Raw genomic sequence first — 26603 nt, 5'->3', positions numbered from 1 at the left:
TGTGCCTACACAGAAAAAAAAATCCGGTAAATTTACATCATTTATGATGTACCAAAAGTGCACGTCATTAATGATGCTAATTTACATCAACTTCATTTTAAATTTACATGCCATCCGATTTAATTCTGTAGAACAAAAAGCATTTCGAAAACATGTAAATTTCCGATGAAATCGACGTAAATTTACCAAAGTTCGAAATTTTTTTACTCCGTTGAATTTTAAATCCGATGTAAATTTCAAATACTTTTATGGCCAAAATGTAGTATGAAAGATTACTCTTTTGTTATCATTTCTAATCAATTCATGCACATGATTCCATTGACATAATGCGTATTATTGACCAGATAATACAAAAAAGAATCATTTCAAACTGCAGGCAACCAAGTGCTTGAAAAATAGCATGGGATTTTAAATTCAACGGAGTAATACAAATGCTCACTTGTTTGATAAGAAACCACATTGTGATTTTAGCTCTGCGGATTTTACTTAGTAATAAAAAATTGGCAAAACTTACAGTTGATCAATTCAAATCGTGCACCTTGCACCTCTACAGATCCTCCTAGCCGAATACTCGATCTCGAATCGAATCTCGATCTAGTCTCCCTTCAGGCTCGAACTGTAGAACTGGTGATGAAGGTGAACACGGACGGCTCGACCGAAACCACCTGCTGCAGGTTGACGTCACGCAGCAAAATACTTTCGACGCTCGGATTGGTGGCCTGAGCTGTACTAAGTCACTTTAAGACCGTCTTTGCAGTTGTTGCGTCCTGTTGCGCCAATCCAGCGATCGGCCAAATTCAAACCCCCTTAGGCCTTCATGGAAGAGCTGAATGGTCAGCGGCGTAAGCGAGCTGCATAAAAAAAGTATAAATTTATACTCCATAATTGTAACGAATTACAACTTACCAGCTGAGTGTAACTCTTTTGGGCTGCTTCCACCAGTGCTTTCCGGATGATGTTTCGATGTGACGACGGCGTCTAGTGTCCTCGCATCTACGAGTAATCGGCCACGCCGTTCTTATTCTTCTCCTGGCGACGACTGGTGCCCCTGGATTTAGTTTGCGCACACTTCTTAGCGAACCGACACGGACACCTGTCAGACGCGAATGATGTTGTCGAAGTAGCCGGCGTCAGGGTCTGTCCGTCGGTGGACCAGGCCGGCGACAGCTACTGCGGCCAGTCGGCCATGGTCTTGCAGGCCAGATCTCAGATCTTGATCGACGATCCGTAAGTGACACACAGCGCCGAGAAGCAGAGCACTGTGTTGTTCCAGCGTGTGCAGATGCTTGTTATCGTTCAGATCCCACAGGAACGCCTTGCAGTCCTTAGACAGACATGCACAAGGAACCGTCGGTCGATCTTCAGCTTGCAATTGGCCAGATTCCAGACCTACGGTGAGATCCCAACCGGCGGACATGATGATCGGGTTGGAGTGGTTTGGCGATAAGCGCACGTCCGTCCTTGGTTTGGTCTTCGAAGCGGCGGGTCTTTTCCCAGGAGAAGGACAGGGCGTAGTTACCGTCCGAGGACAGCACGACGTCGCTGATGAAGTGCGATTAGCCGTACAGGCGCTTCTGCGGGATGCCGTAGCTGGCGTCGTCCCGAGTCAGCTTCCACACGATCAGGGTCAGGGTCTTGTCGCGCGACGAGGACAGAATCGTGTCCGGGTACTTTAGGTTGGTCGCGATCTGGATGACCCAGCCGGAGAGCTGGCCGCGGAGCTGCAGCGTCCCTATCATTGTTGATTTGCCGCACTGTTCCATTTTTCACGGAGAAAAGCACTTTCGTCCTCGTCCGGCATGTTTCATGGTATGCTAGCTGAAAAAAGCGAATAACAATTATTGTAAATTAACACAGAAAGAAAACTAATACAAACTTGCCTATTTCAGTCGCAGCAGGTGGGAATAATGATGATCATCTTACCGGAACCTACAGCTGAGGGATTCTCTCAGTCTCTAAATTATTAAATTTTAGAGATGAAAACGCAGAATCGTGAAAACACCAAGAAAGAACACGGGACGAACGAATGTGGTGCAACAACAAAAACGCAATTTTTCTGGGTCGTGGTCGTCGTGATGGTGACAGCTCGCGCAGCAAAATGTTGACTACCCCTGCGACTGAAAATGCAAGCAGGGTTGCATAATTGGATTGTGTCAACAAAATCTGTATGAGTTGACGAAAAATCTGCGTTGAGATTTCAGAACCTGATTTTAAGAGCGAGTCCACAAACAAAGAATTTTAAAACCTCTTTGTTAGTGACGTCGTTAGGACCTCATCAATCCGTCGGATTTTTTAAGGGATTGTTTGGATATTATACTCTAGGTCAGGGCAAATTGGGACACAACATTTTAAAGGGCAATAATTGAAAAAATCTATATTTCGCGATTAAAAATGTATTGATAATTTTAAATCGCTTAGAAGGATGTTAACTTTTAACTTTGTTTGTTTAAGCATATAACTAAATGAACGTAGACATTTTTATGCATGATTCCAAAATGAAATTGGCTCGTCAGTAACTCGAATTTGATAATAACTTAATTTAATCCCAGCAAATGGGATCTAAAGCAAGGGAGCTCGAAGTTTTTTGAATGGAGGGCCACATTTGAAGCTCACATGAGCTGTACAAAAAAATGATTATTTAAAAAAATAATTATGTTATTACAATCAACACGACTGAAAATGGATTGATCAGCGATGTTTTTTTTAATAATTCCATGTATACATTTTCGTCATTTAAACATAAGAGAAAAAAATGACATATTTCCAACAGCTTTGTACAAAGTCAACTAAACTTAAATTATCCATGAGCTAGTCCATGAGCTTTTCATTGTAATTTGCATGCCTAAACAAACATTGTAATCAGGTTGGAATGCTCCAAATATTTATGCTAGAAGTTTTTATACCACCAACTGGAAAAAGTCAAAAGGTTGATCATTTTGAGGCTAAAAACGATTGAAATTTCTCAAATGTAATGAAAATGAAAAGAAGGTTCTTGATATCTTTTTTGATTTGATTGATTTGATTTTTTTGTATTTTCCCAAAAAAAATAAACACTATTTAAAAAAATAGAGATGATGACACAAACTTAGAAAAATTGCGCAATTTTATGTTCATTTAAAGTGAAGAAATAGGGTCCTAAAGCCCTATGTGAATTTTTATGTTCAACGATTAAAAATACACCTGAAAACCATTTGTGATCACTTTTTTTAGCAAAAAAAAGTTGACAAGACAACATTTTTTCGATGGATTAACTATGGTCCCCTTGGAAAGTGTTATCAAGTAGGACCTTTTCTGTCAAGAAGGACCGCGAGGGTAATTTTTCAAAATTGAAATCCATTTTAAACTCTTTGTGGTCGTACAAAGGGTCATTTAACGCAGAAAAATAAGCGTTATCGCTGTAAACAATAATATCAGCAATCTAAGCCTCATTTTAGGACTCAATTATCTGTCTAATCGTTTCAATAATTTCTCCATTTTATTAAAATTTTAATATATTTTGGTGTGCCTGAATCTTGGCCTGAATCAAATGTTAGTCAAATCGATTCATAACCCAAATGTCATGAGTTCGAATCCCGAGGTGGTAGGTATCTAAGAGCAACATGAGGTTGAGGCTCACCTTAGAAAGAAAAAAAAAATTGCATTTTAACTTTTTCATAGGTATCGAATACCTATGTTTATGCTGTTTTTTGAGTTTTCTATTTTAGTAAAATTTGAACGTTTTTTTTTTGTTTATAATTTACGAAATTACAATTTTTAATCACATTATAACTTTTATTAAGATAGGTTTTTCAACAAAATATTTGTGTCGTATAGTAGGGATCAAAAATAATGGTCCACATAAAAAGCTTATACCGAGGCTTATACTAAACTTATTTTTTTTTAAATATTAAAATAATGTTCTAGATGAATCAAAGGTCCGCAGGCCACAAAAATCACCTCGTGGGCCACGTTTGGCCCGCGGGCCATACTTTGGTCACCCCTGACCTGAAGGGTCTCCAGAGCAAACTTACCGTTGCACATAAAATTTAACATAGGGCTTAGGAACTCATCGCAGGTACAAGGTCCAGACTGTTAAAAAGCTTAAAAAATTTCTAGCAAAACAATGTAATAGGGCCGAAACCGAAGTGTAAACAAAGTGTCTATCCTGCTCGATCCAAATGTTAAACATCAACTGACGTGAGCAGGATAGACTCTTTGTTTACACTTCGGCTTCGGCCCTTTTACATTGTTTTGGTTGAATTTAATCTGAATCGACAAGATACAGACCTCCCGTACAAAATCTGGCAACGCTGGTTCTACGTCAAATGTCAAATATTTTCAGTCTCAGGGGTCTGATTTTGTCTGTCAAAGAGAAAAGTTTTAAAATAACTTAAATCACTTAAATACGTTGTCGTTGATCTCGTTATAATAACATTTTGGTAAGAGAACTATGTTTAGACAATTTTAGATTATTCCACTGTATTTTTGGAATTTGATTGTTATTGTGAAAATATATTACCTTACAGCTTGACTCCCGGTAATGGATTCAAATGTGCAGAACCGAAACAACCCTTACCATCGCGAGATGCTTTTTAAAAGTATTCCCCGTGCGGATGTTCACCAAGATGCCAAGATGCTCTCGGAGTGCGCCGGATCAGCTCGTCGGAGGGAATCAGTCAGCTGATGCTCGACGAGTCCCGGTTGATAGGCTGCAGCGGACACAACGAGATAGATTCTTCATTTCCGACCTGCAATCTAAGTAAGGTAACTTTCACCAGGCCCTGGCCAGTGTTTTAATTGTGTCCTCCTTTTGTGTAGAGCAGCTCCAGCAGATCAAAGCTGTAGAATATGCTCGTTACATAAAGTTGGTAAAATAGTTGATTTAGTTGTGCTGTTTACTCACCAAGAAACCCCGCAAGTTGTAATATTGTGAATTAAGATTTCTGAATTTGCTGGATGGTCCGCTACCGGCTAAAATCCTGCATCATTTGTTGAAAAAGTTCCGGAAGGCAGAAACTGATCGAAAATCTGTCGACGGCGGGTTTCTGGAATCAACTGAATCGTCTTTTACGACTTCCCGCAGCAAACGTCAAATCAGTACAAACTTGCTGCCGGATCCTTTTGCGGATATCTTCCGAAATAGATCCTGCACCAAAACAATAACAAAAATCACAACAAACATCAGCCAATAAGCACAACATTGAATTGTCACTGATTACCAAAACAAACTTTTTTTTTGTTTTGACTCAATCGCCGCTTGACATTTGACGCTGGTACTTATAAACACTTCCGCTCTGCTGCACACCAAACATAATATTGAATCGATTTGATTTTGTATTTCGCTTGTGCTGTCATTTGCAAAACATACCAGCAATTTAAATTTTCATTCTTTTAGAGTTTACATTTTGAAAATTTTTACATCGAACTTTCGTTTACATGTTTTTCATACTTTCAAATTTAGGATTTGCCCAAATAAAAGTTTCGTTTACATGAGATTCAAGTGTTACATTGAATCTCAATTTACATGGAGGTTGTTTATGTGCTATTCAACTCTTTACATGAGTTTTCAAATTTACATTTAGCATGTTTACATCTAAAACATGGTTTCAGTGTTGGGTAAATTTACATTTTTTTTTCTGTGTACGACGCAGTCACTTTGTGTTTGTCGCAAGCAGTATTTATTATAAAATAAGTTTTTATTTTTCATTTCGGTATCTATTGAAGATAAAGCTTTGGGTTCTTCGAGAGAGTTGTTCATTTTTGGCAGTTGAGCAACTTTGTCGAAAACAAAATTATTATATACTTTGTATCTTAGAAAATAAATAGTTTTTTCTTGTTTTGCACACTAAAATCAATAAAATTGTGATGACGTCTGAAAGAATAATATAGAATCTTTTGGTACCAGCAACTTTCTAGAACATGTCAACTTTCTAAAACTTATCGTTTTTGAGATATATGCATTGCATATATCAAAAAAATTAAAATTGCTCAAATCAAAAAGTATATGAGATTGCCCGAAAGAGTACTCAAAATAGGGCCTCCAGCCCAAATTTCAGCCCATTTGGTTGAAAATTGGCTTGCCTTGAGCAGGAACAAGTTTAAATGGGAATTAACCCGTAAAACTTGAGCAATTGGGTACATTGCTCTGTGCAAGTCAGTCGTTGAAATTTGACGACTTTTGCATACCATGGGGTTCAAGGGGATGGTCTGGGGAACAATTCCAACAATGGTAGAATCAAAGCACACTAAGAAGGCTGCCTCGATCAGAGGACGCCACATGTCAAACAGCCACCGCGCGGCAGAAGGGTATGTGGAAATTGGAGTTTAAAATGATATTTGACGTTTATAAAGTGTTTTTGCACAAATATCTGACTAAATAAATTGTTATAACATTGACAGAATCACTTTTAAAGCCAAAATTAGAGAAACCCTCCTGCCACTGGCTGATTGACATGTGGCGTCCTCTGATCGAGGTAGCCTTCTTAGTGTGCTTTGATTTATCCCTGTACATTTTGCTTTGACCATGAGAATTTCGGCGACGCCGGAATGAATCTGCTTCTAGGCAAGATTAGAGGCCTCGGATCATCTTGCACCCTTCAGTGGAATTGTTCCCCAGACCATCCCCTTGGACCCCATGGTATGCAAAAGTCGTCAAATTTCAACAACAGACTTGCACAGAGCAATGTACCCAATTGCTCAAGTTTTACTGGTTAATTCCCATTTAAACTTGTTCCTGCTCAAGGCAAGCCAATTTTCAACCAAATGGGCTGAAATTTGGGCTGGAGGCCCCATTTTGAGTACTCTTTCGGGCAATCTCATATACTTTTTGATTTGAGCAATTTTAATTTTTTTGACCCGGGCTAATATGCAATTCAATATTATTTTCCCCTTACAGAGCTGGCTCTGTACGCTGCATACAGAGCTTAGTTCTGTTCTACCATACAGAGCAGGCAAGGAGTTTTTCTTGAGCCTATAGAGCGATGAGTCTCTGGCGGAGGGGCGAGCGCGTTCCGTGGTGATGAGATCCCCAGTGTTGAACCAGGCGACTGCTTCGAGTCAACAGAAAGGAGTTTGGAGGGAAACTCCCAAGTCATTCGTATTGAACTTCGCTGGCGGTACCCCTCAGGATGGAGTCCTGCTCGGAAGGACCGCGGTCAGAAGGAGGGTTAACGAGCTCTTTGATTTCATCAAGGACAGGAACAACGTCCACACCAGAATCAAGCAGATGGTGAATGGAGTCAAGGCAGACATGATTGCCGCAGAGCGCGAAAACAGTTCGCTGGTGGTGACGAGAACTTCACTGAAGCTGAGAGCTGAAAGAGCCGAAGAAGCGCTGGAGGCAAATCTGGAGGAGGAAGCGCTACGGGAGAAAGAACCGAAAACGCCGCCCGGCCCAAGCTCAAAAAGGGACAGGGAAACGCCTGGAGAGGAGGAGGACGTAAAGAAGCAGAAGCAGGGGAATGGAGACAGTCCGGACCCAGCGAAGGAGCCAGAACCAGACCCAGGGTAGGAGAAGGAATGGGAGAAGATCAAGAAAAAGAAGCGGAAGAAAATAGGGAAGCAGCAGTCGGTGTGCCCATTGAGGCCTGTTCTTCGAGTGACCCAGCAGATGACGAGATGTTTCCGCTGTATGGGTTTCGGCCACCAGGCGAGAAATTGCGATGGTCCCGATCGAACCAACAGTTGCAGAAGGTGTGGTAGAGAACAGAAAGGAGCAACCGGTCCTACGGGAGGAAATGGAAGCTGCAGTACTTCGACGAGGGTCTCTTCGTGGAAGCGCTCCATTGGTGTAATGGTCCCCAAGACTTGAGTGCCGACGAGCTAGCAGCACAACTAGTGACATCATGCGACACAACCATTCCGCGGAGACTGGAGCCAAGGAACCCTTCGTCGTCCAGCCTACTGGTGGAATGAAGAACTCGGTACCCTTCGGGCAAGTTGCCTCAGCGCCAGAAAACGAGTCCAGAGAGCAAGATCCGAAGCAACTAGAGAGGAGTACCGGTCTGCAAAGGCCGCGCTCAAGAAAGCGATCATATGCAGCAAGACAAACTGTTTCAAGGAGTTATGTCAAGACCGAGGGGGACGTCACTTCCGCGCTAACCGAGCGATAAAGATTCCTTTTCAAACCTTTGCAGCGTTCACTTTCACCTTTCCGCTTTAACTTGCTTTAACGCGCGTTAACCGCGATAACTTGCTTTTTGGCTTGCCTTTTCTTGCGTTCTCGCTTCACACTGCTCGATTTTTTTTGACAGCGAGAACTGTCAAGAGCAAACGACAGTTCTCGTTGTCAAATCAGTCGAGCAGTTTGTTTTGCTCAATTTTTCTCCATCACCGGAAGGATGGTGGTCAAAAAAACGGTGGCGCCCGGAGTGGAGGAAGCAAGATTCTCGCCGCGTTGTGCAGGTCAAGAGGGACACCAGCAGCCCGGCTTCATCGAGTGCAACTTCCGGACGGAATATTAATGAAAACTGACTTGCTTTGTTTCGCAGGATGGGTGTTGGGTTCGAAGAGCCTACCAACAGTGATGTAACGATGAACCTGCGCAGGGCTAAAACCTGCAGCCCATCGATCACACGAAAGGAGTTGAAGCCACAGATTGTGTTAGTGGGTTCTGGACGATCCACACGGTGCAGTCAACTGTTGCTGAACGAACCGCACGTGTCCTCGTACCACATTCCCAAGAATCGCAAGAATTATCGCGGACGCGGGCTTGATTAATCCGTCGCTGCTGTCTAACCTTCTCTTGGAAGTGTGAAGCTTGGATCAAACATCGGCCAAGCGGATGTTCCTTAAACAATAGCCGGCAAAAACACCAGAAGGTCCACGGCGGAGGAAACGTCTGGTCGAACTGCCGGGCGTGGTGGCTCTCCCCCGCAAAGTACTGTAATTGCAACAGACAATACACTCAAACCCCGACTCAAAACCAACTGTTGTCAAACGAACGGGGTCACTTTTTAGTTTGACACCCGTTTTACCCGGAGTTTACACACACTACCAAACGTTTGTTTTGATAGTGTGCGTGAGCGTCATGTAAAAAGTGACAGTTCGTCACTTTTTAGTTTGACTTTGACCAACCAACGGGGTACAAACTAAAAAAGTGTCAAACGAAAAAGTGACCAACCACCGGGGGTTGAGTGTAATGCGTTTTCTTTTAACAAACTAATCATTTGCTGAAGGAAACTGAACAGAATAAAATAAAATATATAATTCTTTATTTATAACTGTTTTGATTTCTTTTGTAAAACATCAGTTTAATTCGAGGAGAAAACGGGTCAGACCGGGGCCGTGGTAGATCGGAAGCGGGATCGGGTGCGAAAGTTGATGCGCGAGACCAGTGACTCGGGAACGTCCAGCTTGGAGTTGCCACCATTATTGAACGCTGCTCGATTCTTTCTCGGAATACTGCCCAGCTGGTTGGGTGCGTCCAGCGCTTAATCTTAAAGTTGTCCGTGATCGTGATTCAACATTGTCGGTACTTGACGAAGCCGGACTGTGGATCGTCTTGGGCGAGAGGTAGCCGTAAGTGAAGTACGGATCGGCGAAGTGCAGAATTTTCTTGGTGGCCATGTTTTAGGAAGGTCGGCACCTTGGCGCAACGGAACTGCAGCACCTTGCAGATCTTTGGACTTGCAGATAGGTCATCTTCGCTGCGCGGGATGGTCCCTTCAATGAGTGCCGGTGGCTCGGGAATGCCCCCCCTTGTTAAATTCCAGGCAAGCTGTTCCTTTTGGTGCTGTCCTCACGGAAGTCCAGATTCAACAGCGGACCTCCATTAGACGCACCCATGTGGCCATTAGTATCCGCGAGGAGCAGGAGAAACACGACAATTCTTATTTTCCAAGCTCTGGAAGGCGAGCCACTAGCCGTTCGTAGATAGCCTAACCTGCGGGCATCGTTGGATCGGCGTATCCATGTCTACCGGAATGTCTAACAAGCATTCGTTGTCGGAGGAGAGATCGGTCGGAGGTTGTCACGAAGCACCAGTTATCATCGACGAATGTGATCGTGTTGACCGAGCTCAGACTGCGTGTGTCCCACTGTAAGAGAAAGAACTTTGAGGTTTCTTATCCAATTATTTTCAAATGAATCTACTCACTTGGTCTTCTAGTCAGAAGCTCTTGTATTCCGAGTCCTCCCGCACGACCTGCTCCGAGCAGGTTCGCAAGCAATGCCGCTGGTAGTAAACCTTCAAGATAATGATCCGGTCGTCCATGCTGCAGGACAGCAATAGGTGGGCCGATTTTGGGGGACCACTGGATGGCAGAAATGTCCTTAGTGTGACCGGTTCAGGTGTGGATTTGTGTCTACGGCAGCAAGCACCGGCCGGTGGCACCACTTTTGCGCAGATTGACCCCGACGTCGTACGTCGGTGATAATCGACCGAGTTCTTGATGTGCAGCACGTACTTCTCCTCGATCAGCTTATCTTAATTCACGCGGTTCTAGTGCTGCTTCTTGGGCATCATCTTTTGATCTTAGTCCGCTCGGTCCGGTTGGCCTCGATGCAAATTCTTGCCTCATGGTCCAAAAATCTCTGTATGTCTTTCCGGTTCCGGTTCTGCAAGTTCCACTCCGCGGGTTTAAACTTAACTCGTTCATCGTCGGTGCCAGCAAACGGAACGATTCCATCTGCTCCAGGGGACTCCCAGCGGAGCGGCACAAACCAGCAGCGTTTTTGAAACCGAGTGGGCTGAAACCGACATTCACACAAAAGTAAACATTTCCCACATTTCCGATCGTTAGCGATAAAAAAAACTCACAGGTTGCTGTGTTTATTTTCTCCGTGAAAACTTCAGGAAAAAAATCAAAACAAAAAAACGAGTTGCCAAACACGATCAAAAACTGCTCGATTCAAGACGGCATGGTTGCAAGATCGATTTCTTTGGTTCAAAAGTCGAGCAGACGCTGACCGCTTTAACTCGCTTTAACGCGCGTTAACTTGCGATAACTTGCTTTAAGGTGGCGTTATGTGAAAACTCGGCACGATGAGTAGCTTTGATGCTTTTCGAGCTCGTTTTTGTGCGTTTTAGTGTGTTATCGCGGAGTGACATTCCCCTCGGTCAAGACGCTGATGCGAACCCTTGGGGGAGCGCATATCGCGTCACAATGGCGAAGATCAGAGGCCCATCGATGGCGGCTGAAACGTGTCCCGACAAGCTTAAGGTCATCGTGGAAGGGCTCTTTCCAAGCCATGACCCAACGACCTGGCCTCCTACACCGTACAACGACGAAGGGGGTGCAACGCCGAAGGTCATCTGATCACCAACGAAGAACTTGTAGCAGTAGCGAAGAGATTGAGGGTGAATAAAGCTCCCGGCCCGGATGGAATCCCGACTTTCGATGTGAAATCGGCGGTTCAAGCATTCCCGGACAGGTTTCGAACAGTCCTGCAGAAATGCCTGGAGGAAGGACACTTCCCCGACCCGTGGAAGGTTCAGAAGCTCGTGTTGCTACCAAAGCCAGGCAAACCACCGGGGGACCCATTAACGTATAGGCCTATATGTTTGCTGGACACTCTCGGAAAGCTTTTGGAACGGATCATCCTTAACCGGCTGACCAAGTACACGGAAAGCGTGCGCGGCTTCACGCAGAAAAATAAGGCATATTTGAATCAACAAAACATTTTGTTAATTTGAAAATCAAGATTTTTGTTGAATCAACGCTAAACGTCAAAGCAACTTTTCCAAAATAACAAAAGATTTTTGTGGAATTGAGAAAATCAAGGTTTTTTTCAACGCAAAATCGGCGTTGATTATTTTACAAAAAAATGGTTGAATCAAACCTCGTACAGGCTGATCGTAAAAAATATTTTTCTGCGTGTTAGCAGCGAGGCATTTCGGCTTCAGTAAAGGGAGATCCACGGTGGACGCCATCTGGAAAGTGGTCGGGAAAGCCGACGAAGCGCGGAGGAAAACACGCAGAGGGAACCGATGCTGCGCAATATTAACGATTGACGTCAAGAACGCGTTCAACAGTGCAAGCTGGGCGGCCATAGCCGCAGCGTTGCACAAAATGAAGGTGCCTGACTATTTGTGCATGATCTTAAAGAGCTACTTCGAGAACCGTGTGCTTGTCTACGACACTGCCGATGGACAAAAAACCGTTGTTGTTACCGCGGGAGTTCCACAGGGATCTATTCTGAGTTCAGCACTGTGGAACGGAATGTATGACGGAGTGTTGACACTGGGGCTACCCAACGGCGTAGAGATCGTTGGCTTTGCAGACGACATAGTGCTGACGGTAACCGGCGAAGATTTGAGGACGTCGAAATTCTGGCTACGGAGGCAATTGCATTGATCGAGAACTGGATGCTCGAGATGAAGCTGCGGATCGCTCACCACAAGACGGAGACGGTACTGATTAGTAACCACAAGAAGGTGCAGCAGGCCCAGTCTCGCGTACAGGGCCATCTCGTCGGATGCAGTCTGCGTCATAGCCGGAATGATCCCCATCGGAATCACACTGGAAGAGGACACCGTGTGCTACACCCGAAGAGGCACGAGAGGTATCCGGGAAGCTGAAAACGAAACTATTGGCACTACGCCCCCCGGGGCATGGCCTTCCTCTAACGTGGGATTTCTGCTCCAGCGCCTCTGACGAGACAGGAGAAATCCGGGAAGCCGCGAGAGCCGAATCGCTGACAAGGTGGCAACGCGAGTGGGACACTACGGAGAAAGGCAGATGGACGCATCGGCTTATCCCGTCTGTATCCGCGTGGGTGAGCAGAAGGCACGGAGAGGTCACCTTCTACCTCACACAGTTCCTGTCGGGCCATGGCTGCTTCAGGAAGTACCTGCACAGGTTCGGACATACAGAGTTTCCTTTCGCACGTGGTGTTCGCCTGCCCTCGCTTCGAGGTAGCGCGAAGCGAAATGCTGGCCATTATCGGGGCAGACAGCAGCCCGGATAATGTGGTGCGAAGAATGTGCAGCGACATCGCCAAGTGGAATGCGGTCGTCGGAGCGGTGACGCAGATCACTTCGGCTCTCCAGCGGAAATTTCGCGTCGTTTTTCTCATTCTCTATTTCTGAACTGTCAGGTTGGCAGCGATGCGTCGGCTACACGCTCCGCGTCGATTGCGCGAAGTCGGTTGAAACATTAGGTCTATTCCCGTACTGCAGAATTCTGCAATTCTGCACAAAAACGGCAGCAGAGCGTTCCCGTACTTTTCTGCAACAAAAGTAACTTTTCTCTCAGGCAGATCTTCTGCAATGAGAAAGGTAGAAGTTGCAGCAAAACCATTCCCGTACTTTTTTGCAAGCTCTCTCTTCTCTTTCTTGTTGAAAAGTTACTGCAATTTGGTGTGATGGCTTACGTAAAATTTGCAAAATGGGTGAAATCAAGCATTTTATTATTTTTTGTAAGAATAAATGATTTTGGATTTTTTTTTATGCTAACGATTTCAGGCTTAGTTCATTCATGTAAATGATAAAGCGATTTTTATAGCGTTAATATTTTTACCGGATAAAACTTAAGCCATATTGAGCAGTTCTCTAGGATTTCGGTCATTCGATTTTTTTTTGTATTTTTTAATTCGACTGAAACTTTTTTGGTGCCTTCGGTATGCCCAAAGAAGCCATTTTGCATCATTAGTTTGTCCATATAATTTTCCATACAAATTTGGCAGCTGTCCATACAAAAATGATATGTGAAAATTCAAAAATCTGTATCTTTTGAAGAAATTTTTGATCGATTTGGTGTCTTCGGCAAAGTTGTAGGTATGGATACGGACTACACTGAAAAAATAATACACGGTAAAAATTGGTGATTTTTATTTGACTTTTTATCACTAAAACTTGATTTAAAAAAACACTATTTTAATTTTTTATTTTTGATATGTTTTAGAGGACATAAAATGCCAACTTTTCAGAAATTTCAGGTTGTGCAAAATCATTGTCCGAGTTATGAATTTTTTAATCAATACTGATTTTTTCAAAAAATCGAAATTTTGGTCGCAAAAAAATTTCAACTTCATTTTTCGATGTAAAATTGAATTTGCAATCAAAAAGTACTTTAGTGAAATTTTGATAAAGTGCATCGTTTTCAAGTTATAGCCATTTTTATGTAACTTTTTTCAAAATAGTCGCAGTTTTTCATTTTTTTTTAAATTTGTGCACATGTTTGCCCACTTTTGAAAAAAATATGTTTGAAAAGCTGAGAAAATTCTCTATATTTTGCTTCTTCGGACTTTGTTGAAACGACCTTTAGTTGCTGAGATATTGCAATGCAAAGTTTAAAAAACAGGAAAATTGATGTTTTCTAAGCCTCACCCAAACAGCCCACCATTTTCCAATGTCGATATCTCAGCAACTAATGGTCCGATTTTCAATGTTAATATATGAAACATTTGTGAAATTTTCCGATCTTTTCGAAAACAATATTTTCAAAATTTTCAAATCAAGACTAACATTTTAAAAGGGCGTAATATTGAATGTTTGGCCTTTTTGAAATATTAGTCTTGATTTGAAAATTTTGAAAATATTGTTTTCGAAAAGATCGAAAAATTTCACAAATGTTTCATATATTAACATTGAAAATCGGACCATTAGTTGCTGAGATATCGACATTGGAAAATGGTGGGCTGTTTGGGTGAGGCTTAGAAAACATCAATTTTCCTGTTTTTTAAACTTTGCATTGCAATATCTCAGCAACTAAAGGTCGTATCAACAAAGTCCGAAGAAGCAAAATATAGAGAATTTTCTCAGCTTTTCAAACATATTTTTTTCAAAAGTGGGCAAACATGTGCACTAATTTAAAAAAATGAAAAACTGCGACTATTTTGAAAAAAGTTACATAAAAATGGCTATAACTTGAAAACGATGCACTTTATCAAAATTTCACTAAAGTACTTTTTGATTGCAAATTCAATTTTACATCAAAAATGAAGTTGAAAATTTTGCGACCAAAATTTCGATTTTTGAAAAATCAGTATTGATTAAAATTCATAACTCGGTCAATGATTTTTGCACAACCTGGAAATTTCTGAAAAGTTGGCATTTTATGTCCTCTAAAACATATCAAAAATAAAAAAATTAAAAATAGTGTTTTTTGTAAATCAAGTTTTAGTGATAAAAGTTAAATAAAAAATCACCAATTTTTTTACCGTGTATTATTTTTTCCAGTGTAGTCCGTATCCATACCTACAACTTTGCCGAAGACACCAAATTGATCAAAAATTCCTTCAAAAGATACAGATTTTTGAATTTTCACATATCATTTTTGTATGGACAGCTGCCAAATTTGTATGGAAAATTATATGGACAAACTAATGATGCAAAATGGCTTCTTTGGGCATACCGAAGGCACCAAAAAAGTTTCAGCCGGATTAAAAAATACAAAAATTAAAATCAAAGAAAAAAGACCGATTCCGTGGAGAACTGCTCTATTGTTACAGCACGACTAGTACCCCAACAAAAAAAATGTACTTTAAAAACAATTAGTTTTTAAAAACTTTTAAATAACACATTTCTTTTGAGTTTAATAATTTCAAATAAATATTTGTTTAGGGATTATTTTTGATCATAAATTGATTTTGAATGTACTCAATATGTGTGTTAAAATAATAGGTAAATTTAATTGGCAAATCATAAATTGTACCTTTAACGGCGCAACCATTTGAATTCTTATATGAACCAAAAAAATGATGTAGTTTTGTAGGAATTCAAATTCTGAAAGTCAGAAACTCTGAAATGATTCAATTTTTAAATTCTTAAATTCCTAAATTCATAAATTATTGAATTCTTAAATTCTTGATTTCTTCGCCATCTTGAATCATAAAAAATACACATTTTTTGAAGTCATATTTTAGGATAGAAACTCAAATTTAGACAATTTAGAGATAATTTTACTTATTTTTGAAGTTATAATTTCTTTATTTTTTTTTTTTTAATTATTGATTTCTTAATTTGTGTTTTAAATTTTTTGAGTTTGTGATTCATTTTTTTTAATTTGCAAATGTCGCTACGTCACCGTTGTTCTTTCATGTGACATCCAGTAATAATTTATTTATGTTGTCCTGAATAATCTTTCATACACTCTGCTATTGAAACATGTATTTTTGGTCCGTTCTATATTAAACCTTTGTTTGTATATTTTTTTAAATCATATTTATTAAACGTACCTGCCATTCTTATTTGTAAAAATGTTTACCTAATGTTAAAGTTTTGAGTTGTTTCTTATATTTAATTTCTACCTAAGCATAATTAATTTTCTAGTTACTTAATAAATAATACATCCTTGATTTTTTAAATAAAATGTTGTGCTGCATAAAAAAATAATTTCCCTGTTCTAGAGGCAAACTTGTTTCAATTACTTTTTTTGGGCAACATTTTTTTTTTAATATTTTGAAATAATTAAAAAACTTTAATACCCAATTTGAGTAAATCCACTCAACTGTGTACAATATTGCAGAAAAAGTACTGGAACGCGCTACCCAGGCAAACGTTTTGCCGCTTCTCTCCTTGCAGAACTTCTGCAAAAGAGAGAGTTGAAGAGAGCGAGCTGAAAAGTACAGGAACGTGCTGCAAAAAAGTGACTTATGCTGGCTGCAGAATTCTGCAGATCCTGCAGTATGCTGGCTGCAGAATTCTGCAGATCCTGCAGAAATTCTGCAATTCTGCAAGTACGGGAATAGACCTATTATCACTTTCGGGACTGAACAGCCATTGGTAAACAAAGCCCTTTTTGCATCGGTATTCGGCCTACTTACGAAAAACCTCCTGTCTCGTCAGAGGCGCTGGAGCAGAAATCCCACGTTAGAGGAAGGCCATGCCCCGGGGGGCGTAGTGCCAATAGTTTCGTTTTTACGAAAAACCAATTTTAAAAATGCTTGAGATTGTTCATCTACATGTCCTTAAATCGTCCTAATGAAAAATGTTGTTTCAATTTGAAGAAAAAGGAAAATTAGTGCCGGAGGTCACGGTGGCTCTTGCGGGCTTGGGAAACTCATCTGAGATATAATCACGATCCAACACTAGGGATGATTTCAGGAGAAAACAATTTATTAATTGAATTCAAACCATAAATTGCTGCCATTGCTTAAATAAAAGGCAGACTATAAATGGTTAGGCGCTTATACTTACATCAAACCCAAAATACTTTACCACCCCCGGAACGAGTTATAATGCGTAACCGGAAAAGAAGGTATGAATGCCTGGCACGAACACTCATAGCGTGTTCTAGCGTGTTGTTTCGTACTGACTCAGAGCAAGGGTGAGATGTAGGTGTGAGGACAGTGTGTGTTCTTTGAGAACCTGGTGCATAAGATAGGTCAAGGCCCGTTCTTACACTGAAATTGGCGAATTGCGAAGTTCATCTTCAGCAAAACAATGCAAAAGGGTCGCTGTGAGTTTGTAAACAAAGAGTGTATCTTGGTCACGCTAGAAAATGTATAGGTACATCTGGCATGATAAAAATAATAACGGCACCATCATCAGGGGCGACATTGGGTCTGGGGGTGAGATTGGGTCTTACAAAAATGCCGGAATTTGTATGACCCAATGCTAATCCTGATGACGGTAGTCTTTATTTCAGGTCAGGAAAAAATATGAATGAAATATTATGTTTTTCTTTCTTGCAGATAATTAAAATAAGCATCGAACATTGTAGTACATTTCTGAACTGTTCCAGTTGTTTGGAATCTAGAGATCCATTCTGTGGTTGGTGTTCCCTTGAAAAACGTTGCACAGTTCGTAGTGCATGCCAGAAAGATACCAGTACATCTCGATGGCTTTCAATAAGTACCGGACAACAATGCATTGATTTTGAAAACGTTTCCCCGGATAACATTCCTATTAATCAAATGGCAACCGTGAATCTTATAATTCGTACTTTGCCAGAACTACCGTACAACGCAAAATACAAGTGCGTTTTTGGAAATTCGACACCCATTGATGCAAACGTCACAAATGAGGGCTTAATTTGTCGAACACCACCGATTTCTAAACGTCCTTCAATTTCGGTTAGCAGTGATCATATTTTAGTTCCTTTAAGTGTTCGAAGCTCAGAAACTAATAAAGACTTTGTTTCACGCAACTTCGCATTTTATGATTGTTCGCGTCATGAAACCTGTGTAAATTGCTTGCGAAGCCGTTGGGGTTGTAACTGGTGCGTCTACGACAACAAGTGTGTTTATAAAACGTCATCCTGTCGAAATTCTGGCAATATTTCCAACAGCGAAAGCATGTGTCCGCATTTTAAAAAGAAATCACGGACAATTCTTTTACCAAATAAGGTTCCTAAAGAAATAAAACTAGAGATTGAAAATTTACCAAGACCACAAAGCGCACATACTGGTTTTCTATGTACGGTAAACATCGAAGGGGCTCATATGGTTCTACCAGCAAGAGTAGAATCAAATAAATATGTCGTCTGTGAAAAAACGCCGGTGAGTAACAACTGATTGTCCTAATTTGCCGTAAATAATTCTCTACTGCCCAAATTTTTTTTTTCGAAAATATTTGTTTTTCCCGTGTTCAGGAGGTCATTTTGAGCAACTTTTGTTCTACGAAAAACTTTACTTCTTTTGTTTTATGTTTTTCTTGTTTTATTTTTAGTATTTTAATTTGCATCTATCTTGTTAAGTTTATGTTAGTTTTTGGTAGTTTTTGGCCTATTCTACCATCTAATATAATTACATTTTGCCTATCTAATTTTTTCACGTCTTTACAGTCACTTTTTAAATTTTTTGCATGTTTTTCACATTTTCTGCTATAGAATGGCACCATCATCATTTGAAAAAAAAAATCATCATTTAAATTGCGAAAAAATGCGTAGAGGCATAAGCGGTGTATGCACTTCAGAAGGAATCGGTCAAGAAAAATTTCAAATGGGCAGCAGCGGCAGCGAAAGCAAGCCAGAGAGGGTGAAAAAAAGTCCCAAGAAATCGCTCCCTCTCCTTTTTTCTGCTGTTCGTAAAGCTGTTTCTTGACCCCTTTCCTTCCGATCTGCGTACTAGCCCATAGTCTGGGAAACTACAAAAATTACTGCATACTTCTTTTGACTGAAAATATAAGAAATGTTAGTAGAAAACACAGCCAAAGTTGACCCCTAAAAAAATGACATTTTTAAAAACATTGGCAAAGACACATAAAACAAGTTAAACTTCCAACCCAGAAATTTTCTAAAATTTTAAGAGTTCTTCTTTCCAATGCTTTTTAAAGATCAAAAATCGGTTGGAAAATAGATTTTTGGCGATTTTTTAGATTGAAGCCCGTCTAAAGGCGGAAATAGGTTGTAGAGGGTTAAGGCTAGTATGCAGATCGGAAGGAAAGGGGTCAAGAAACAGCTTTACGAACAGCAGAACAAAGGAGAGGGAGCGATTTTTTGGGGCTTTTCTTCACCCTCTCAGACTTGCTTGCGCTGCCGCTGCTGCCCATTTGATTTTTTTCTTGACCGGTTCCTTCCGAAGTGCGTATGCCGCTTTAACTAAAACCCGAATGGTTTGACGTCGAATATTTTCAAACATATGAGCTCTTAAAGAGGTAGTAGACTTCGACAAACAAACAAACAAACTAAACAGACTACGCACGCGAGTTTGGCAAACAAGTTTGCGAGCCAACGAACTGTTTGTTCATACTTTTACGTTGTAAATGTTTAGTTGCCCTGCTATAACATATGTTTATGCTATGAAATATTATGATTTTGGTGAAAATATTAAACGAACATGTTTAAGTAACTATTATTATTATTACTAATAAAAGTGCCGGTAAAAGAATAAAATGCACTTCTTACAAAAAAATAACCAGGAGAGGTACCTGAGTTTAGTCGACTCCAACTCCGACTCCGGCTCCGGCTTTCAGCTCCAACCGACTCCGACTCCAACTCTGGCCTACCAACTCTAGCCAATTCCGACACCGACTCTGACTCCGACTCCAGCTTACAACAAATAGTTGGCTACGACTCAGACTCCACATATTTTTAAATATTTCAAAAGATAGTTAATTATTATTTTTCCCCAGCCTGCAGTTTTGACGCACCCTGTGCGGTTTGACGGGTTTGACGTACACACTAACACACTCACACACGCATGCCTACAGAATTAAAGTCAAGTCGAGTTTTACACGTTGAATCGATCGGTTGCATTTTTGCTCCTATCCGAAACGACTCCGGTTGCCACGAAAGAACTACAGTCCACTCCTCGAAGGCCAACATGAACCTTACGGAACCGGATCGCGAGACCCATTGAATCTCGACGGAAGCTCTTTCCCTTCTCGAAAAGGGAAAGAGTTTACGAGCATTCGATCGCGGCTGTCGGTGTAGGTTAGTCGAGGTTAGTCGTCGACTAACAAGTTCTTTAACAAAAATGTCGCCCTTCGTAAACCATTCGGCGACCTTAGCAGGGCCCAAGAGAAACTATTTTGCAAATTTGCCAAGTTGCCGATTTGTGCTGCGCCTTCTTGAAAAAGATAAAGCGCCCCCTCAGGAAGCCCCAGGCCGCCCAAAATGACATTTTCGCAAATTAAAAAAAAGTGCCTAAGGGAGATCAGAGCTAAGCTGTAGGTTAGTCGATGTTAGTCGTCGACTAACAAGTTCTTCAACAAAAAAGTCGCCCTACGTAAACCTTTTGGCGCCCTTAGCAGGGCCCAAGAGAAACTTTGCATTTTGCAAATTTGCGAAGTTGCCGATTTGTGCTGCGCCTTCTTGAAAAAGATAAAGCGCCCCCTCAGGAAGCCCCAGGGCGCCCAAAATGACATTTTCGCAAATTAAAAAAAAAGAGCCTAAGGAGATCAGGGCTGAGCTGTAGGTTAGTCGAGGTTAGTCGTCGACTAACAAGTTCTTTAACAAAAATGTCACCCTCCTTAAACCATTTGGCGCCCTTAGCAGGGCCCAAGAGAAACTTTGCATTTTGCAAATTTGCCAAGTTGCCGATTTGTGCTGCGCCTTCTTGAAAAAGATAAAGCGCCCCCTCAGGAAGCCCCAGGGCGCCCAAAATGACATTTTCGCAAATTAAAAAAAAAGAGCCTAAGGGAGAAGTCGGAGTAGTCCTTGTCCGGCACTGCTTCTAGGGATGTCCCGATCAGGAAGTGAGCGGGGGTCAGCGGTTCGAGGTCGGTGGGATCTTCAGTGAGAGGCGTGAGGGGTCTTGAGTTGAGGCAAGTCTCTACCTGGGCGAGGAGGGTTATGTAGTCCTCGTGTGAGCTGGAGGATTGGCCAACAACGCGGAGGAAGTGTTTTTCGGCGGAATTAACAGCGGCTTCCCAGAGCCCACCAAAGTGGGGAGCGCCAGGAGGAATAAAGTGCCAATTTGTACCCTCCTGGGAGCATTCGTGCTGGATGTGTTCGTGATGTTTCGCGTGCCTGAGGTTGTGCAGAAGGTCTTTGAGGTCGTTTTTCGCGCCGACAAAGTTTTTGCCATTGTCGGAATACATGTCGGCTGGCTTTCCCCGACGGACCACAAACCGACGCTGCTTGGAGGAACTTGGCGGTGGACAGGTCCAAAACCAGCTCCAAGTGGACCGCTTAAGTTCCAAAGCAAACAAACACAGCTACGTAACTATGAATACAAAGAGACGAGTTGTTCCTTTTAATTCCGCTATATATTCAGCTACGTAAGCTTTAACCGGCCCCCTTTGTAGCATTTGTGTTTAGACGGCTTGAAATTACGTTATTTGACTTTCCGTGCCCATAATCTTGCGCGCAAGAATACTCCCCGTTCGGCGGAAAATATTATAAGCGTCAAACTGTCAAGTTGACGCAGCTGTTGCGAGCCGCGTGAGCACGTCGTCCACGCGACGCAGCAAAATTTTACTCCTTCTTTTCGAATCGACGGTCGGACCGACCGCACGTTCCACCGTTCCGGCCTGCATCGCGAGCAACCCGGCCGACTGGACGCCCTTGCCCCGGAAGGGTGAGTTGCCGTTGGAGAAAATGAGGCAACCGTTGGGCTGACTGTGGCCGATTCTGCAGGGCCTTTTCGTTCTAATTGGAACTCTTGCTGGCGAAACCCGGGCACCTGCAAGCGGCCAGTGCAAAGGCGAGCCGTTTCGACGAAACCGTCGGCGTGTTTTTCCACGGCCGAAAAGAAATGTGGCGAGGAAGAGGACCTGTGGAGCCGGAGTGGTTGCGATCGGGACCGTGCGCAATTGTCGGTGAGTGCACAATTCCTCCGAAACTAGGAGGCAGCAGTGGAGACAAACAAAGCGAGCGAAATGCCCCGCGAGAGGGTGTGGTTTGTGCCTGTCGCCGTTGGAGCTCGTCGGAAGCGGCGTCATGTCTGAAGACCGGAAGTGACGCTTGGCGATGTCGCTGAAGAAAGGGGAAGTGTGAGGAAATAAGGCGAGGGCGAAGAGCGGGGGAAAGAAAAAAAAGAGAAGAGGAAGCAAAAGCGCGAGAAGGAGAACAAGCGCGAGGTGCGCGAGAAGAAAGAAGAGCGTTGAAGAAGAAGAAGATGCAGGGGAAAAGGAAGATTTGTATGCACACACACTGATGAGGGTTCAATACACGTGTTAAAACATGCATTTCGTGCTTGTGCTTTCTTCTTTTGAGCTCAAAGATCAGCCGGGAAATCTCTAATTGTAACATGACGCCCCACGTTCTTCTTCAACGCTCTTCTTTCTTCTCGCGCACCTCGCGCTTGTTCTCCTTCTCGCGCTTTTGCTTCCTCTTCTCTTTTTTTTTTCTTTCCCCCGCTCTTCGCACTCGCCTTCTTTCCTCACACTTCCCCTTTCTTCAGCGACATCGCCAAGCGTCACTTCCGGTCTTTAGACATGACGCCGCTTCCGACGAGCTCCAACGGCGACAGGCACAAACCACATTTTCTCGCGGGGCATTTCGCTCGCTTTGTTTGTCTCCACCGCTGCCTCCTAGTTTCGGAGGAATTGTGCACTCACCGACAATTGCGCACGGTCCCGATCGCATCCACTCCGGCTCCACAGGTCCTCTTCCTCGCCACATTTCTTTCCGGCCGTGGAAAAACACGCCGACGGTTTTGTCAAAACGGCTCGCCTTTGCACTGGCCACTTGCAGGTGCCCGTGTTTCGCCAGCAAGAGTTCCAACTAGAACGAAAAGGCCCTGCAGAATCGGCCACAGTTCTCCAACGGCAACTCACCCTTTCGGGGCCAGGGCGCCCAGTCGGCCGGGTTGCTAGCGATGCAGGCCGGAACGGTGGAACGTGCGGTCGGTCCGAACGTCGATTCGAAAAGAAGGAGCTCACGCGGCTCGCAATAGTTGCGTCAACTTGACAGTGGGTAGACGAGATTGAAGTTGAAACAGATTTGTATCAGCTTTTTGAACAAGTACGATAAAGTTAATTTTAACGGTGAGGAGAAGAATCCGACGGAAGAGGGAAACGCCGAGAAGCAGCATAATCGGAGGTGGTCAACGCGGATGTGGCACTCGGTGCCGGCGGTTTACGACCATCAGCAGCTTTATGTGCTGGAAGTGATGTAGGGTCAGTGTGGGATGTCCTGAGGGTCCGCAGTTCATTTCTCGTTACGGGACATGTTTGATGAGTATTACCTAAACATCCGGAAGAACAGTTTGCACCAGTTCTGGAAGGACCGTCTGTACGAAAGCCGCAGGTCCTGGAGCTGTCGTAATCGGATTACTTCCAGAGGTTGCAGCGAGATCCGACGAACCTGATCAAGAACATCTACCTGGAATACCGAAGAAGTCACCGGTGAGTATTGAGAATGTGTTTAGTGGCTAGCCAATTTAATTTACTTTGAAACTCTTTCAGCAACTCCCACCCGCAAACGCTCATCTCGCGACGGCGCATCTTCTTCCGGATGAACTTTGACGGCGAGTTTGCAACATCTGGGAGGACAAAGTGATCGGGAACTATCCGTTCAGTCGCTTCCCTTCCCAGCCGGAAAACGTCGACTTCCCTTCCCGTATCAACAACCAATGGCCAACTCCTCCAAGCCTGTCCAGATGATGGCCGCAACGAGACCACCCTGTTCTCTATATCGCTGTCGAGCTCCAAAATGAAGGGGGCGATTCTGCTGCCCTACGAAACGTCCATCCGTAAACTCCTCAGCCTGGGGTCTTCGGACGCGGAAGTTGGCCAACCATAAGCAGATGCGTGAGATACAACAACAAAAAAACGAAAACATACTGTTTTAATATTAAAATATTGAAATAAAATCCTTCACTCTTCGAAAATCATCACTGTAATGTTAAATGTTATTTATTCTTGCCATAAAAAGTTTTTTCTTATATGAAAAGTAAAAAACTTTTACCGATACAACGATTTTGTTCCATGGTAGTATCAAAAACTTTCCAACTTTTAAATTAAAAAGTTTGAACTTTCTACGAATATTCACCAACGCGAACTTTTAATCCAACGAACGATCTTTTTAAATTTAGAGTATTTTTTCTTTTTGTGTGCATAAAGATCTTTGCCTTAGCCACCACCGGTCCAACAAGCCCCAAAGGATCGAAAATTTTGGCAATGATAGAGAGGATTTTGGCCTTGGTCAGCTGGTTCGGTGGAATCAGCGCCGACTCAATCTTGAACCGGAATGTGTCAGTTTTCGGCTCCCAGACCAACCCAAGAGTTTTCACGGTCCTCTCTTCGTCGAAATCGATCCCTTTCTCTCTCGGTAGCGCCAAGTTTTTTTCACTCACACCCTCAAGCGCTTCCTCACAGTTGGAGACCCACTTGCGAAGCGGAAAACCTGCTCCCAGCGTCATCGTGTGCAGTTGCTCACGAATTTGTTTCGCTTCGGCAGGGTGTTATGCACCAGTGATTACATCGTCCATGTAAACATCTCTCGCGATCCTCTCGGCGGCCAGTGGGTACTTGGTTGCATCATCGACGGACAGCTGCTACAGGGGTCGGGTGGCCAGGAACGGCGCTGGTTTGGTGCCGTACGTCAAGATTAGCAGCTCGTACGTGTCGATGGGATCGTCCTCCGAGAAGCGCCAGCGAATTCTTTGCAGCGGTAGGTCCTCGGCGTCCATCCGAATCTGCCGAAACATTTTCTCCACGTCTGGGACAAGAAGGATGGGAAACAGGCGGCTTCGGGAGATGATGGTGCGCAGGTCGTCCTGGATGACTGGGCCGTTCAGCAGAACGTCGTTTAAGGATGTCCCAGTGGAGGTTTTGCTAGACGCATCAAACACGACGAGGACGCGCGTTGTTGTGCTCGAACTTCGGATGACGGGGAGGTGTGGGAGGTAGTAGGTTGTCGCGGTACTAGTCGAGTCTTCGATGATCTTGCACATGTGGTTCCTGTCCAAGTAATCCTTCATGAACGCATGGTACTCCTTCTTAAGGTCATCGTCGCGAGCCAACCTTCTCTCCAGGAAAAGAAGACGACGATCAGCAGCGCTTTTCGATTCGCCTAGCTTGATGTGCAAATCAGCAGATTTTGGCATTTCAACGGTGTACCGACCGTCTCCACCTCGCTTGACGGTGCGCACGTAGTAGTCCTCGCACGTGCTCTCCTCCACGGAATAATCGGAAGTAAATCCTCCGTCCTCGCATTTCCAGAATTTGGTCATAATCTCCTCCAAGGTTTCCGTGAGTGCTGGCATACGATCGGTGCTTCTCCACGGTTCCAGCCGCACCTGCCAGTCACGATTCAGCCGAACACCGATTCGACCAGGGATGGTAGTCCTGCTGCAAGCGAGATCCTCTGTTTGGATGAGAAGAAGTTGAAGAAGAACTCTCCGCCGAGCAAAACATCAATAGGGTTGGTTCTGAAGAATTCAGGGTCCGCCAGTTGCACACCTTTGGGAACAGTCCAGCTTGTTGGTTCCACCGGGGAGGTTGGTAGATCTTCACCTTGGCCAAAACGTAAAACTCCATGACTTCGCAGTACTTCGACAATCTGGACTTGACCGTGGCTCGAACCTTCTGCGAAGTTTTCGTAGGAACTTGACCAACACCGGAAATCTGCACGTTGGCCTTGTTCCGGGTCACGTGCATCCGTCGGGCGAGTTTGGTGGAGGCGATGTTGCACTCTGACCCAGAGTCCAAAAGTGCCCTTGCTGGAAACTCCTGTCCAGCATCGTCGACGAGCAAAAGTACTGCGGTTGCCAAAAGCACCTTTCCGACCGTAGCTGCAGAACTGGTGTTCGCAGTGCGTGTCTCCGTGACAGCAGCAGAGGACGACTCAGAGGTCGCCCCCGTTCCTGCCTCTTCCTTGCTGGGATGGCTGGACATAGGTTGGATTTTCCTTCCTGTTTGTAGCAGACCAGCGTATGGTGGCGTTCCTTACATCGCTGACACTAAAAACCTGGAAGTACAATTCCTAGCGACGTGGCCCTTCCGGAAACAGTTTCTGCACAGCGCGTTCTGATTGACGATCTTCTCCCTCTCGCTGACTGACATCCTCGCAAACGATGGACATTTGAAAAGGGGGTGTGAGTCAGAACATGCCAAACAGCCGAAATTGGGGTTGGAATGGACCGTGTTTTGGTTGGAGACCTTGGTGGCGAAAGCTTTACGGGGTTTGGACTGATGGGGCTCTTGGTGTTTGGTAGGCAGAGCTTCCAGAACGCAGATGTGCTGACGCAGGAAGTCGATCGGATCCTGGAAGCTCTCTTCCGTCTTCGTGGACACGTGCTCCTCCCAACTGCGCAGCGTTTTGTCGTCCAAACGAGAGCTCAGCAGATGAACAAGAAGAAGATTCCTGTACTTGGCGTACTCCACAACCTGATCCAGGACCCGGACAGTT

General features: G+C 43.4%; 1 protein-coding gene and 1 pseudogene across 2 annotated transcripts in view; one reads left to right on the top strand and one right to left on the bottom strand.

Moving 5' to 3' along the window:
- The window catches only part of LOC119770555 (plexin-B), a 229288-nt gene that overhangs the window by 139229 nt on the left and 63456 nt on the right, over window positions 1-26603 (top strand). For both annotated transcript variants that reach the window (XM_038265645.1, XM_038265646.1), the window contains exon 6: window positions 17557-18363. In XM_038265645.1, coding sequence (XP_038121573.1) covers window positions 17557-18363 — 807 coding nt within the window. The remainder of the gene's footprint in view (window positions 1-17556; window positions 18364-26603) is intronic.
- Window positions 957-1814, bottom strand: LOC6045742 (annotated as a pseudogene).

Source organism: Culex quinquefasciatus, chromosome 3 (genome assembly GCF_015732765.1).
Source record: "Culex quinquefasciatus strain JHB chromosome 3, VPISU_Cqui_1.0_pri_paternal, whole genome shotgun sequence".
Lineage (NCBI taxonomy): Eukaryota > Metazoa > Arthropoda > Insecta > Diptera > Culicidae > Culex > Culex quinquefasciatus.
Note: the sequence above shows the minus strand (reverse complement) of the source record. Positions and strands in the feature narration are given on the sequence as shown.